Here is a 16,169-nt window from a genome sequence, read left to right as displayed (position 1 = left end):
TTTATTTAAAACTAATAACTTTTTTCCTGAAAAAAGCGATGTAATAAAAAATGTCAGAAAATGTATTTAAGTACTGTTTTTAGGAGTCAAGTAAAGATAATAGGAATTTGTACATGCTGAAAAGCTCAGCTACATATTTTGTTATTCGCTATCCACCCTATTGAATATTTGTATTATTGACAGAATTGTGAGTGTAGGTGTGCAGTATGTTAGAAAAAACGCAAAACTGGAAAAATTATAAATAATAATATTGAGAACTTTTGTTGCTTTTGAATATATATTTTATTTAATTAAAGTAGTATTTATGGCACATAATGTAAAAATTTTGTGAATATGTAGTCGTTTTTTTATTAAAAACTTTGTCAAATAAGTCGATATGGAGCATCGTGCACAAATAAGTTTTATTTGCTTACATGTAATTTAATAAGGACAATGTTTATATAAGCGCTATATATCAATTTATAAAATGAATTTAATGCGCAAATTACGAGGCGCATCTGCCTCTACATCTTCGGAGACTTCAGAAAGCCCCAACTCGTCATCACACCTTCAGCTTGGTCTAATGCACCTGAAAAAACTATTTGCAGAGTATACACATTTACCACAATCTCTTAGCGATGCTGAAAAAGATGACAAATTATACAACATGTTACCTCTTTTCTGCAAGGTAATGTTCTTCCTTTATTATTGCTTTGAAGTGGAAATTTAAATTTGAAATTAGATTACGTATATTTACGTATATAGATTAAATATACGCCAGGAATTAAATTATTTTAATTTAATTTAACTTTTATTGTATTAAAAATATTTTAATTAACTTGTATGTGTTAAATAATATAATATTATAATAAATAAATTTTGACTAGCGAAATGATGCTGCTTTTACCACTTTAATTTTTTTTCTCTGAATTTGTACTTAGTTTAATTTAACATATAGGTTTTTGGAACAAGTCCTTCAAGTGAAATGAATGAAAAATTTTGGGACATTCTTTCGTTCTGCCAACAAGTATCAAAATTGATGGTATCTGAAATAAGAAAAAGAGCCAGCAATCAAAGCACTGTGGCAGCCAGTTGTGCTATTGCAAAATTTTTGGAAATTGAGAATTCAGAAGAATCTAGTAATGGGTGGATGTTGTTGTCTACATTAAATCTTTTAGCTGCAGGAGATCGATCATTAATACAGGTTTGATTAAATTATCACATTTAAAATATGATCCCTTTCATTGTATTTTTAATTTCATTGTTATCCCATATGTACTATATATCCATGTACACATTTAAATTTGTTATTTTTAGAAACTATTAAAGATAATTTTTTATTTATTACTTAATAAAAGTAATGAAAAAGAAGTTTAAATTTTAATAAAGAAAAATAGGTCAGATTTATATTTTTAAGCTCAAATTTTAGGTCTGTTCTTCATATTAACAGAAAGTGTTATGTAATTTGTTCATAAAAGACTACTATGATGACAATTGTATCACATATTTCTATAGTAAGATAAATGTAAATTATGATGAGCCTTTTTTATTTTACCAAGTAAGACATAATTTTCTATTTCATGTCAAAGTTGGCAAAATTCACCACAAATTAAAATATTGTCCGTAATTATAAATTATACCATGTATTTGTATTGTTCTGAATATAAATCTGAAATTTTGACTTAAAACAGTTTTGGGTTGTCTTGTAATGCAAAACTAATATTTTTGTTATTATAGGTAATGACAACGGCAGCAATACCATCAACTTTAGTAAAGTGCCTGTATTTGTTTTTTGATCTTCCTGAGATACCTGATTCAGAGGCTGATGTACAAGATGTAAACAGTGATTTTACACCAAGGGAAAGAAGAATCCTTTTACAGAAGATTTTTGTGCAGGTTATGATTTAAATTTAACTGACTTGACTATATCTTATAACAAACTCTTCGGTTGTTTTTATAGAAATAAGAAAGCTTTATGGAATTTTTTTAAAATATTTTATTTAAAGTATTCTTATTAAAATAAAAAAAATGAGACATTGGTAAATATTTTACTTAGATACACTAACCAAATTAATGAATTTGAGGAATCTTTTTTTTAAATTGAAGTAAACATTTTAGGTTCTTGTCAGGCTATGCAGCCATCCTATTCCTTGTGAGGAACTTGCAAGGAAGGATGACTTGAGCCTTTTATTTTCTGCTATAACATCTTGGTGTGCTCCACACAACATTATGTGGAGAAAATCTGCAGCTGAAGTATTGATGACACTATCTAGACATGGCCTTACTCAAACCGTTGTTCAATATATACATAGTGAGTAATTCAATTAATTTTAATGTATATTGATTTTCAAAATTTTTATATTGGTGCACTATGAATTGCTTGTTAATTTTCCAGATAAAGGATGTGTAGCTCTTTGCATAGAAAACATGCAAAGAATCCCAGAGTTGACACCATTAGAGGTAAAAATCTATTATTAATGTTTTTGTACAAGAATTATTAATAAATTAAATTGCCTTTGGAAATACAAATAATTTTGTATATATTTTTAAACTCAGGTTGTGGAGATGTTTGTGGCAGTGTTTTGTTTCCTAAAAGACTCAAGCGAAGTTAGCCAACTACTACTTGATGATTTTCGCTCTTGCCAAGGCTATTTATTTTTATCAGAGTTTTTACTTAAGTAAGTTTTATGTTGTATTATAAGCATGTAAAAGTAGACAAATATAAAGCTTTAAAATTGTTTGCTTACACACACTTATTATTTTGACTTAGATTAGATTTTTCTTAAATTTTTATTTGTATCACAGACATGAGAAGCAAGATGTACCCGATTATTTGACATCAGGGTAAGCTCATCACTGTTAACTCACAAATTACAAAAAGATTAATATGGTTTATGGTCTATGCTATACTTACTAACATACTATGTAATAAAATAATAGTATATACATTTTTATTTCAGCATTGATTTATGTGTTACTAACCTTTTGTTTCACTAGCAATAAGAACCCCATTTTAGTGGAATTTTAAATTCACGCCTTATATCCATACCTTAAAATGCTTTTCAAACCATCAAAGTTGGACATGTTTGTTGTCTCTTTGTTTAAATAAACATTAACTTAAAATGCCACTTCAATAGATTTCCATTAACACTGGTTGGAAGCGGCCAGCATCCTGCATCTTCTGACGACTTCAACAAGGACTTTTGTCCACTTTATAGGTGTCTTATGCTGTGCCTGCCAGTTCATGGTCTTTACTTTAGAACCTTGTCATTTGTTGTCCAGCCCCCGCGGCTATCTGATCTGCTTGCTATGTACTCTATCCACTGCTAATTCACTTAAAATGCTGTATAATAACTATTAAAATGATATAGACAACAAGTATATGTTTATATGTAAAATGAATCTTTAAAAAATGCTAAGTATATATAAGTTGTATAATTTAATATAACAAGTATTTTTCAGTCAAATTTACAATAACATATTTAAGTGGTGTAAAAAATGCTTTTTACACTTCATAAATATATGTATATATGTATTTACTTCATATTCTCATATGTATAAAGCTGGTTACTATCGAAAGAATAGCACTAATCAATTAATAATTTAATAAAATAAGATTGATTCAATAGTCTAATATGATATACAGGTTAGAGGAAGAACGAGTGAGTGGCACAGAAGCTCGAGCTGCTTTGAGGAATCTTGTGTTGATGATTTCTTCTCTATGTGCTTGCGGTTTCTCCGAGTTGCGACCTACACGTGCTAATACGGAGCTGTTTCAACTGCAGGGCTTTGTGTTGCCACAACCCTCAACACCAGGGCAGGCTGTTAGAAATGTGCAAGCTTTCCAGGTATACATCACTTCCTTAATAATTCTTTTGTTATTATTTAATATAACGCTTGACGAATGGATTAGGAGGTATGTGGAAGGTACGACGGCAACGACAACGCGGAAATTCTTCCCAGACGCCATCGGAGCTTATCGCGTGGTCCGCAGCATCGGGGTGGACTCGATCTTAGTCCAGCTCTTCATGGGGCACGGGTGGTTCTCCGAGTATCTTCACCGTTTTAAGCTCAGGGAGGATCCCTCGTGCTTCTGTGAACTGGGACTGACTGTCCCGCATTCGGGAGGGCCCGAATCGAGACCAAATGCCGCTTGAGTAGAAAGATAGAGGAGTCAAACATCGCCTTCATTATGATAAATACAAAAGGATGAACATCCTTCCTCACCTTCTGCACAAGGGTCATCAAAGAAGTTATAGCTAGAAACAAAACGCAGGCCTGAAACATTCTGTTAAAATGTAAATACGAGCAAATTATCAAAACAAAAAACAAAACATAATATTAACAAAAAATTTAAATAGTGGAAACAAAGACAAAATGTGAAATATATAGTGAATAATAAAATAGACTTAATTTTAATGTCTAAGGATGGGGTAAAAGGTAATGGAAAAATGGAATAAACAAAAATGAAGACAATATAAAGTATAAATGGTAAAGAAGATAAAAGAGATTATTAATAAAAAGAACTTACGAAAAATTTAAAGCTCCAACAAATTCCTGCTCCCGAATAAATAGGTGGTGAAAAGAGAGGTCCCCAATAGCGGGAGCGAATATATATATATATATAAAAATATATCACCCTGGATCCCTTGGGTACGCTGTAACGTGAGAACGACCACCGATTTCATTGGTCTTTTTTAATAACTCATACTTTGTAGAGGATTCATATGGAAAAACTAATTGAGCAGAAATTTCAGAAATTATAATGTCTATTTAAATAATTTATCATTCGTCTTTGTCCATTTGACAGTTCGTTATTAACTTCGCAAGTTTTAGTGTTCGCTTTGAACTTCGCGCGTTTAACATTTAATAGTTTGGACACATGTGTCAAAAATTCAATATTTTGTTTAAAACGTTTGAGTTTTTTTTCGACCTAATGTTGACGAAACGATAATGCTGGACTGTTTAGTGTTATAGTAGGATACAGGCATGGTGGTGGTTCTATTATCATTCTTTCATAAAATGTTTAACTTTATTTAGATTTATTAATATTTTTGCTGTACCAAAAATGGCCAATTTAAAATAACGTAAATTATTCAAGCGTTTTAACTAAAAACGTTTTAATGCTTGTATAAATTGTGACTTTATAATTTAGTGTTTTTTTTTTTAAATTTTATTACTTTGTTGAAACTTTTTAATAAATTTAAATAATTAAATTTAGTTGGTTGACCAAAATAAATACTAAGCTAATACATCTTTTTAAAATGTTTTACTCTTTATTTCAGGTACTACAGTCAGTTTTTATAAAATCTACTTCACCCGCACTTTGTTGTACCATTCTTGACGCAATATCGAGTGTGTATCATGCCGACAACGCAAACTATTTCATATTAGAGAATCAAAATACGCTAAGCCAATTTTCGGAAAGGATTTACACAAAGAATGCTGAAATTCAAGAGAAGTTTTTCGAGCTCTTGGAGTTTATAGTATTCCAGCTTAACTTTGTACCATGTAAAGAGCTGATTTCCCTCTCTTTGCTCCTAAAAGCAAATAGATCGCGAAGTTGCAGCATTTTATGTATGAAGACTTTACTTAATATTTTAAAGTGAGTATTTCGGCACATTTAATTATCTAAAACTGTAATTTTTGTTAGAAGTGTGTGATTTAATAATATCTGTCAGTGTGTAAGTTTTTCAGTTTATACACTATTTTTAGAAAAATATTGTGCTAGTTGATTTAACATAAATGGGTGTTTATTCCACATGCAACATTTTGAACGGTCATTATACATGTATTCAAATTATTTTGAATTAGCAAATAGTATTGTATTGGGATTAAATAGTATAATAATGGCATATAATCTTCAGTCTGTTTGTGCTAAGAATAGAGTGAATCAACATTGTCGGAGTCAAGCTCCTAACTGGAAAATCAATTTCACAGTGACTAATTGAAGAGGTAATTTCGAACTAAAAGCAAATAAAGAGAAATTTGATGATTTACGAGGCTTGGCAAAGTCTGTTTCGTTTAAAAATTGTTTGTGGGGAACCAGTAAACAAATACAACAAAAAAGAGCCATTAATGCCATGAAGCTTGTAATTTTTTTTTGATGATGAAGCTATCATATCTAAATGTAATTATTGGTTTTAATGATTTTAAAACTATGATTTATCTAACAGTAATATAATATAATATATTAAAAGTTAATATAAACTAAATATAATACATGAAAAATTGCAACAGACAGCTTAGCTTCGTTAATATAAAAATACAATCACACTAGAATAAATATTTAAAAATTCTTATTTTTACATTGTTCATTGTGATTGTATTCCATAGTAGAGACTCTCAGACATCTAAGCACATACATTCTTCTCATTAAAAACTTCCTGTCAATATAATATCGGGTTGTTATCCTTTTTTGAAGTTGAAGATAATATCTTCAAGAAAATCAGAATATACTACATTTTTTATTTTTTATACTCTTTAGTTAGTTCATAAAAGGATAGACGTATAAATATTTAATAAATGTTAATTTCCACCGCTGAATGCGTATTTTAAGCGTTGAAATCTTTTTAGGCACAATACAATCTTCAAAGATGTTTATCGAGAAGTAGGTATGCTAGAGGTGTTTGTCACGTGCCTCTCACGTTACGCAGCTTTTCTTAAAGATAAACAAATACTCGAAGAAGAGAAAAACAAGAAAGAGGCAACGGAAGATGGAGTGACTGGGTCACCAGTGGCACCCGAAAGAAGAAAACGTTTATCCTCTAAACAGGACTCTTTAATCAAAGATCCGAATACGGATGCAGAAGAAGAAGAGTTAGGTTCTTTAGTAATGGAAGGATTAACGGCTCTGCTCAACGGAAACACAAATAACTGTAACGTGTTTAGAGATTGCGGCGGTGCGAAATGTGTACACGGCATGGTCGTACACGAATCTTGTAGGAGTAAAGCTTTGGGTGAGTAAACATGATATATATTTTATAGATACTTTAGTTTCAGTTTATCTTAACATACTATTATTAAGAGATCACTCACCAAATCAAACTCGTATAGGTAGCGGTTGAGTAGCTCCGCAACATAAACATCTTTTCGTTCAAAATACCACAATGTCTGAAGAGCAGGAGGTTTTTAAGCATTTTGTGTCGCCGGTGATGACTTTGGATCCGAGACGTGGTCGCTTATGAAGGGCTTTATAAGAAGGCTCAGAGTCACCCAGAGAGCAATTGGCATCAAAATACTAAAATAACCGACGTAGCTCGAAAAAGTATGAAATGGCAATGGGTGGGGTACCTTTCTAGGGCAATAGATGGCCTTTTGGGCCTAAAGGTTCTTTAGTGGCGACCACGTGCAGGTAGACGCGGCGTAGGTGGGCCCTTCACTAGATTAACTGACGACATAATCAAGGCGGGGAAGTAGTTACATATTAGCAGCACCGGTCTTCGCGGCTATCTTTGCTAGTTGATATGATGATGATAAAATATATTTATTATTATCAGGAAAAAGGGAGCAACAAGCCAAAATTATAAGTTAAATGCTACGTAAAAATTCTAGGTGTGGTCAGGGAGCTAATTGTGAGCGGTTCGGGAGAAGAGGACATGTCCGCATTGTTATGTGGCATGCACGCAGCGCCAAATGATGCGTTGCGCCTGAAACTTCACATTTTAAAGGCTCTTCTATCTTGTTTGCGTGACTCGCATCGCACTAGGACCATTTTTCGAAAGGTATGTGATATTTTTTTTAATCAGTATTTTCTTTTATCATATATCGGCTTGGTAAAACTGATTCCTAATGTGAGTGGTACCGTCCACCAGTGGGGAAGCCTACAGACAAACGAGGGGTGCTATGAACACAATTTCAATAAGGCATGTTACACAGATTTAATAAATTTATACATTAATAAGCTCCAGAGTCGCTTCCATATGCATGACTTTAATTTTTCAACTTGATTTTATTGTAAATATAAATTAAAAATAATAGTATATTGTATACATTTTTTTTTCATCAAAGCTTTGAAGGTGGTATGAGATTTTATCTATACATATTATATCGACCAGATAAATTATATCATTGTGTGTAATATAAAATCAATAACAATAATATGTCAATCCAAAATTTTAAAATTGAGAATAATATTTAATATAATATTAGTGCATGACTTTGATAATATATAATAAAATCTGATCAAAACCTAGATTCGGCCCTCTCGAGGTTTCTGGTGTCGAAATGTTAAATGCGCAGTGACAGTCCAAGAAGAAATCAGCTCTTGGGGTATCCTAGTCACACCATGAAGCATCCGCGTAAGCGACGTAACAACAGCTTGGTATCTTGATATCGTGTACAAAATATTACCGAGGTTACTGAGGGAGTCCTCGAGCATAGTCATGGTGAAATGGTCTAGCCTAGTCAAATAAGCGCTCTTACACTTCACCCGATGATGACGAAAATGTAAAAAAAAGTCTTCAGTTTTAATCTCTATGTCTAGAAATAAACAACTGGTTTCCGAATAAACTTGTATATTAACAACTAAGAAAATATGAAACTTTAAACTTTATGGAATTTAAGATTTCATAACTTTGCCACATAACACTATGTTATTTTTTCATTAGGTCAGCGGTTTCGTGTATGTTACGAGCGTTCTAGTCTCTCTCGAAGGCAGACTCAAAGCAGAAGAAATAATGGACCGAGATATGCTGCAGCTAATACATATTGTTTTCTACACTATCAGTACGGCAATGAGATTTGAGCCAGCTAATGCAAAGTTCTTCCACCATGAGGTTAGCAGATTAACCCTTTTTCATATATATTCGAGATATCTATTCACAGAAAATTACACATATAAGTCACATCATTAAAATACTCATCTAGCGTGTAGCGATCTGACTCTTAGAGATCGAAAGTAAATATTATACTATAGACTTACACAAAATATATAAGCCTAATAGAAATATTTACTTGAGGGGCTATTATCGTAAATTGGCCAATGCCGGGTGTTAAAACACAATTTCTGATTAACAGACTGGTTGAAGAAACTGGTGGAAGAGAAGATCAACTTACCTGAAGGTGTAATTTAATTTAATATTATTTATTGTACACGCTAGAATACTTTAAAAAAGTTGAATGGGTGATATCATCACACAAAACAATCTCTTTTAGACAACCATAGAATGAAAAAGGTTGGAGTATAAATAGTAGGTAGTTAATATGTACAAAACATACGTAAATAGTAATAAAAACACTAACTTCGTTTCAACTGTCTACTTTTGGATATAGGCCTTTCCCATGGATTCCCAATAGAAATAAATATAAATGACCCGTGTCCAACAACTTCCGACGGCCTTAATATGGTGGTGGTGTTCACCCATTGTCACCTCAACTTGCTTATCCACTAAGCTTTATGGTTTACTTTCGTTCGTCTACGTATCACCTTATTCTCAAAAGCAAATGATCAGATATGTTGCCAATTGTAAAAAAAACTATTAGAATGACTTACATGCACTTATCTATTCTTGTCTTATAAAAAATTTATTACCACAATTCTAGCTATGGAATATCATTTTTATAATATCCAATAATAAATGATTACGTTTTTCTGTTTTAGATTTGTATGACAACATTATGTGAAACTATAAGACTGCTTGGATGCTTCAGCAATGACTCTGAATTATTAGTTGACTCTGAGAGCGGAAACCCTGAACTGTACGAGGTTTTCCATGACATTTTCACTGGAAGTATTTTAGACATGACGTATGTACAAATACCTTTTTTTTACTTAAACATTTTAGACGTTTTTCTTCGAAACTTACCCTTTAAAAAATAGATTAAAAATTTTCATTCTAGTCTTCCTTTTTTAATTCTTAGTGCCCATCAGATATTAATTTAACTGTGATAGCTATATCAAATATGTAATAATTAATGTATCCTATAATATAATTTCATAGTGAATGCAGTGTTTTTAATTAAAATGACTAGTGTCTCCATTTTTAATTAACAATGTTTTTTTTTTTATTTTCAGTTTCCCTGTTACAGTTCCAGTTGTTTTTGTACATGCTTGTATAGTGCTGAGACTGCTGTACGACGTGGCTCTAGATTCCTTTGACAAGCCTACATTTTGTGGATCTCTTAATGTAAAATCTCCAAGTTTGACACGACAGAGTTCTGCTATAAATGAGGTTTTAATTTTTTTAATAGCTTATTATGTACAATATGAAATCAATTTTACGTCTACTATTTATTGTTCGTTTATATTGTGTTATTATATTTATAATTGTGTTCGAAGATTGGTCAGATTTCACAAACTGTGGCAAAACCCTGGTTAACTGGCAATAAAGTAATGCTGTGTATATGGTGGGATTAGAAGATCATTTTATTGCTAGCTTTTACTGCTTGCCAGAACTATTTTTCGGATCTATTCCCAAGGACGGATGAGAATAACTCGACAGGTTATGCCTATGGACATATCTGTCCGAACCCCCTGGGTGCGTACGGGTCAGATCTGCCCGAAATAAAGTAGGATATATTGTATAGAATCACATTAAAAATACTGTTTAGAATTGCTTGCTCTGGATGTACTACAGACCACAGAATCATTTACAATAATATATCATTTATTATTTAAAAAAAGTCGTTCCTGACCCTGTCAGGAGTATGAAAGGTTAAAGCAAGAAATTGGGAGAAAATAGCTAGAATTAATAGAACAAGTGTGGTTTTTCATCGTGAAAACTAAAACCACTGAGCTTTAGCCACTCAGCGAAAACTAACAGAGTTTGGCTGGGAAATGATAATGCATACTTCGGAATTCAATAGGCAATGTTAGGTTAACGACAATACTACTGCCAAAACTACTTGCCGCTTTTAATTGGTCAAAATTTATACAGCAACGGCATCACTACTACCCACAAGATGGCAAAAGTGATTGGACAAAAAGCACCAATGTATACTCTAGTTAAATGTAAATAAATTTTGTATGTGTTTCAAATTTTCATTGTTCGTTATTTTTATTAAAAATTTTGTTATGGTACAATTTGTATTGATCCTCAACATAATGTTAAACGAAAAGAAATTTTCAGACAAAGCCTGCAGGGCGTGCGGCTCCGTTAAATCTGTCCGTGAGCAGTTCGTCGGGGGAGGCGTGGGTGGTACATTCAGGTGTTGTCATAGTTTTGGCCAAGTTGCTGTCTGCTCTACCACGGCCGCCAGAACATGAAGACTATGCTAGAGCCTTACGTGATTACCATGCCCATGTCCTAAAAAGTCTTGTTAGAAGGTTAGTATGGAATCTTTAAATAGACATCTTTATCATTACTTCACACACACACACCACAATGAGTGGCATTGCATAATGTTTAATTGAATTGACATATGTTACGCAAATAAAATTCAACCCGCACTGACAGAGATTAGAGAAAAAGGAGTTGTTGTTAACCAATTTATTAAGACGTAGTTTTAAGTGTAATGTTTCCAATTGTTGTTCGTATAATGATACTTGAATCATAAAATTCATAATAATTAGTATCGATGGTTGTAGTTAAATTTATAGTGAATTCTGTTATTTATTTTGTAAACGTCCTATGGCTGAAATGATGATGAACTGGTTTTGACAAAATTTTATGGTTTGAACTTGATAATATAATTACCTCTAATTATTTTGAAATGAATCATATAGGCCGCGGGAAGTTGTTGGATACGGTCAGCGCAAGACGTGTCATTGTGGCGATCTTGGGGGGGGGGGGGTCTAAGCTTTGAAGTTGTGTCTAAGTTTTGCATTGATATAACAGCGAACGAAACCAACAAGTGATGTGCGGCGCCGGACTGGCGGGTGTAGTACTACGCGTTTGCGGTGCGGCGTTGCGCTGCGAACGGCACCCGCTGCACGCGCCCACCATGTACATGCTGGAACGTCTAGCAGCTCATGCGCTGCGCCCGATAGAACTACGGTAAGTACAGCGGTAATAAGCAAACGGTTATTAATAATTACTAATACTAAATGGTAGAAAACTTTATTATCTTATGTGGATACTGGTGTTTAATATAATTTTCTACAGTCAGTTAATGTATGTTTAGGATAAAGGTTTAACAATGTTTAGGATAAAGGTTTAATAATGTTTAGGATAAAGTGATTATCCAAAAATCAATTGTTTTAGAGATATCAAAAATTAGTTTTTCTTTTATGAAAAACTCTTTTTACGAAAAATGTAATTTAATACGCGATAGCCAATACCAAAAAATAAAAAAGCTATTTTATTCAATTACTATTTCATTCAATTCAATTGCTTAGAATAAAAAAAACATGTACGTGTATGTAAAATCATATAAATGAATTTATCCTTTTAGCAGCTTACTAAAAAGATATAGAAAATACCCACACTACACATGAAGCCTTTTTTTAACTCAGATTGTGTCACTTGTCTGAGCTTTTCTCTAATTTTGTTTACAATGGCAAAGTTGTGTGATTTTGGGTCATAATTGATGTCGTGCAAAGCAGAGATTTTATCTTTCACTTGCTATCGTAAATCAGATAGAAAGAGCGCTATGCTAGCTCTGTCCGCTAAATGAAGTAAAGTTAATTTTAGCATAATCTTAGTTCCAGAGTGTGTAAGTAATATATTTAATGCATTGTTTTGCAGAGAGTTTCTTCGTATGGGTAATCCGTTAAATTGTCTGGCACCAGAGTCTGGCCAAGTATGTAAGCCCGGAGGCCCAGTTCCACTTACAAGGATTAAAACACTTGTATCCATGACTACTCCCAGAGATTACCGGTTTGTTTTTACTAATTTTTATATAGAAATTATTCAACAATTATTACTATGTAATAATATTCATTGCAAATGTTATCTTTTAATCTAATTTGTAATTCTTACAAGTCAATTTATTTCAGATCACAAAACTCGTGTACTTTGCCACCATTTGTAGAGTTTGATATGTCGGCAGAAGGATTCGGCTGTCTATATCTACCGAGTATAGCCCCACAATCTGCAAATTTAAATGCTCTTGGCACTCAAGACACTGCAACATTGGGTGGCATTGGATCAGGTATATTGTTTGCCAAATTTATTGGCATAAAAAATAAATGCGCTTTATATTACACCGCCGTTCGTAAAACACATTACATGTAATTTTATTTATTTCACTTCCGTCCCTCGTTTTCACCTGTTACACTTTATGCGATCCTCCCTTGAAATATTACTTTGCAAAAGCTGGACGACTTAAATATATAGTTTAATATTTTTAATAATCAACCTTTAAAAAAGTAATAATATATTTAAATAAATAAAATAAATATATACCTATTGTGTTATTCAGATGTCCAAGAGTTTCTCGGCATTAATGTATCTTAACGGTGATCGTCACATTTTATAAGACCCCAGGGTCTCCGAACGTCTACTCGTGGAGCCCTTTCAGAGCTAACGTATTTTATGAACGACCTCATTCTCAGGAGTACAATTATTATTCTTAATGTTTACAGGCGACCGCGTGTTTCCACCACAAACTGGTCTGTCGTACTCGACGTGGATATGCGTGGAGAAGTACTCGGACCCTCGGAATGACCCGCACTGCGTCCGCTTGCTCACACTCGTCAGGAACATCAGCAATAGTCGGGATGAGCACCTTGTTTGTCTCACTGTTGTGCTATCCGCAAGAGATAAAGCCATTATTGTATCTACACAAGAAACACTTGTCCCACACAGTGAGTTCATTGCTGTATTGATAAATATCCTTCTAATGTAAAATGTGCTCGTACCAACTTCCTTGTCATTGCAAGGTAAAAAACTCAAATTGTTAAAAAATTGTACATTGGTGAAACATGAATATGACAATTGACCTTTAACACATTCCATGCCGTGTGGGGCGTATACGACCCCGGCTGCGCTTTCGGTTCAGGCCATTTGCAATTCTCATTGAAAAACAAAGGATTCTTAAAAAATGAATTGCATGGTCGGATATAGATAACTTCACGTCACGTACGCACGTCGTTAATGCATATTAAAATTTATAACTTTTTCTCAAATATTATAGCTTTGCGGTATTGAAAAAGTGTAGAACTTAAGTTTTAAACGACTTTTTTAATTTTTAAAGTGTGAATCGTATATGCCCTACGCGGCTTGAATGGAAAATCTTCAAAATTTGCCGTGGCACGGAACGTGTTAAGTATTTAGCCATTTTTTAGCTTATTTTGAGAGATCATTGCTATACAAACAAATTATATGGACAGATACTGTTGTTATAATTGGAGACATACAGTTTTAAAAAATAATGATGTATCGCCTACAAAGAAATCAATATCTCATAGATGTGTCTTACAAACTAAAGCCAGTTAATATAGATTACTATAGATGATACTTTAGACAATTAATATAGATGAACAATATTTAAAAGTGGCCCAATATTGAAACTTGAGATATGCTCGTGGTAACCAATGATACCGGAGAACATTCGAATCTACCGTTTAAATAATAACTTACATTTTAACCTCAATTTCTAATTCAATAGTTTTGTAATTCCCTGACCAATTTTTCGTATTGCACACGATCTAACACTTTGGTCGCCAATCATCAGACGCCTAGTGTCACGTGACTCCTCTGGGTCTTAAAAAGATTTTGTATCTACTCAAGCCCAACATCAGTTGTGGAACAAATATTTTAAAACTAATCATGTATTTTTTTTATTAAATTGATATATTTTGACGTCAAATGCTGGACAAGAACAGGATTTTTGGTTTTCTCTGCGGTTTGTATGTGAAATGAAACCGTGTTATTTTTACTGAATATGTAATAATTTTACTGTTTTTTCTTTCCAAAAGATTCCTCGCGTCTTTGCGAAAGTATGTAAAAAATAAAATGGCGAATCCTTTGAGCCATTATCGAATTTATATGCATTTGAGTCTTCCATCATTATTTAGGAAATATCTATAATTTATTTTAATAGATGTAGGGGAGTGGGAACCAGAAGGCTCGGGCGAGTGCGGCGCGCGTGTTTGGTGTCCAGATCTGCAGCACGAGGGGCAGTGGCACCATCTAGTTCTAGTTCTCAATCGCGCCGTGTTGAAGAATTCATCTTTCTCTTTATATTTGGACGGTAAACTAATTTATGTCATAAATATTTTACTAGATATCCCCATTCGCTTCGTAATATCATGTCAGATAATATATTCTTGCTATAGGACTTGTGGAACTATATATGTATACACTAAGACCCATAAAGGATATTTTAACTTTTCAAAGACTAAATTTTAGCGTTACGGATTAATTTTTATTTATTTCATACACTCGTGTTTGTCATTTTTTTTAAATTTGCTTGGATAAATAATATATTATTAATTTAATAATAGTTTTCCTTTTGCAATGAGTTAAAACTGTACGACTTTTAGATCGATTGCAATTTATGATTGGTTGCTACGCAATTAGAATAATTATTGGATTTTGTATTAATTTGAAATCATTTTGATGGCTTCCAAATTTAATTCAGTACACCTGACTGTCTAACATATCATCATAATGTCAGCCGACAGACGCCCACTGCAAAACGTAGGCCTCTCCCAAAGGTGATAATGACCGGCTTTATTAACAACTAATAAAATCGTGTTATTATTGTAGGTCAGCATATGCATTCTGGGAAGCTGCACTACGTGAGCGCGAATCCCGGCGGCGGCGCTGCGACGCTGTCGGGTGCGTCGAGCGTGTACTGCGTGCTGGGCACGCCGCCGCAGTGGCGCCGATACTCACGGCTACTGTGGCGGCAAGGACCTGCACTCTTACTGGAGGAGGTTTGTGTTTTTGTTATATTTATATACATAAAAACATCCATTTTTATTAGTGTATAACTCACTATCTGTCCTCCGCCCGCTGTGATAATTTAATGATTGCCCTCTTAACCCCCCTGCAAGTGGAATATCCCAAAATCCATAAATCCATTCTTACCTGACTTCTACTAGTAGCTATATTGATTAATTTATATTTATAAGCATTTTGTTATTTTGATAATAAGTGGGATTTTTACATCGGCATTTTAGTCTGTTATGTTTTTAATTAAAATTATTCAGTTCTTATTGCTGCTTTTTTGATTTGCTTTGTGATAAACAGACATAGATAACCATTTTATCGAAAAAATCCCGGTATGTGAATTATGCTGGTGAGATAGGAGACTAAACCTTCCAGCATTTTCCAACACCTCTATAATTTTGTAGCTAAAAA

The 16,169-nt window shown here is 33.2% G+C and overlaps 1 protein-coding gene across 5 annotated transcripts in view; it reads left to right on the top strand.

The window, feature by feature from the left end:
* The first annotated feature begins 352 nt into the window (after positions 1–352).
* Positions 353–16,169, top strand: part of bchs (WD repeat and FYVE domain containing 3 bchs) — a 42,269-nt gene continuing 26,452 nt past the window's right edge. For 2 of the 5 annotated variants that reach the window (XM_068776867.1, XM_068776865.1), the window contains exons 1-21: positions 353–667; positions 938–1,183; positions 1,717–1,875; positions 2,098–2,290; positions 2,375–2,439; positions 2,536–2,657; positions 2,785–2,823; positions 3,626–3,827; positions 5,265–5,584; positions 6,556–6,938; positions 7,534–7,703; positions 8,589–8,756; positions 9,581–9,726; positions 9,995–10,151; positions 11,049–11,245; positions 11,757–11,915; positions 12,606–12,737; positions 12,857–13,011; positions 13,445–13,666; positions 14,905–15,054; positions 15,573–15,742. In XM_068776867.1, coding sequence (XP_068632968.1) covers positions 467–667; positions 938–1,183; positions 1,717–1,875; positions 2,098–2,290; positions 2,375–2,439; positions 2,536–2,657; positions 2,785–2,823; positions 3,626–3,827; positions 5,265–5,584; positions 6,556–6,938; positions 7,534–7,703; positions 8,589–8,756; positions 9,581–9,726; positions 9,995–10,151; positions 11,049–11,245; positions 11,757–11,915; positions 12,606–12,737; positions 12,857–13,011; positions 13,445–13,666; positions 14,905–15,054; positions 15,573–15,742 — 3,756 coding nt within the window. In that variant the 5' untranslated portion in view covers positions 353–466. Of the gene's footprint in view, positions 668–937; positions 1,184–1,716; positions 1,876–2,097; positions 2,291–2,374; positions 2,440–2,535; positions 2,658–2,784; positions 2,824–3,625; positions 3,828–4,554; positions 4,645–5,264; positions 5,585–6,555; positions 6,939–7,533; positions 7,704–8,588; positions 8,757–9,580; positions 9,727–9,994; positions 10,152–11,048; positions 11,246–11,756; positions 11,916–12,605; positions 12,738–12,856; positions 13,012–13,444; positions 13,667–14,904; positions 15,055–15,572; positions 15,743–16,169 lie in introns of those variants that run through there. The other 3 variants (XM_068776869.1, XM_068776866.1, XM_068776868.1) reach the window with 2 other exon arrangements.

The sequence above is a fragment of the Battus philenor genome, unplaced genomic scaffold, assembly GCF_028537555.1.
Source record: "Battus philenor isolate CCGP_79_NKW_IND1 unplaced genomic scaffold, ilBatPhil1.0.hap1 SCAF_12, whole genome shotgun sequence".
In the NCBI taxonomy this organism is placed as follows: domain Eukaryota; kingdom Metazoa; phylum Arthropoda; class Insecta; order Lepidoptera; family Papilionidae; genus Battus; species Battus philenor.
Note: the sequence above shows the minus strand (reverse complement) of the source record. Positions and strands in the feature narration are given on the sequence as shown.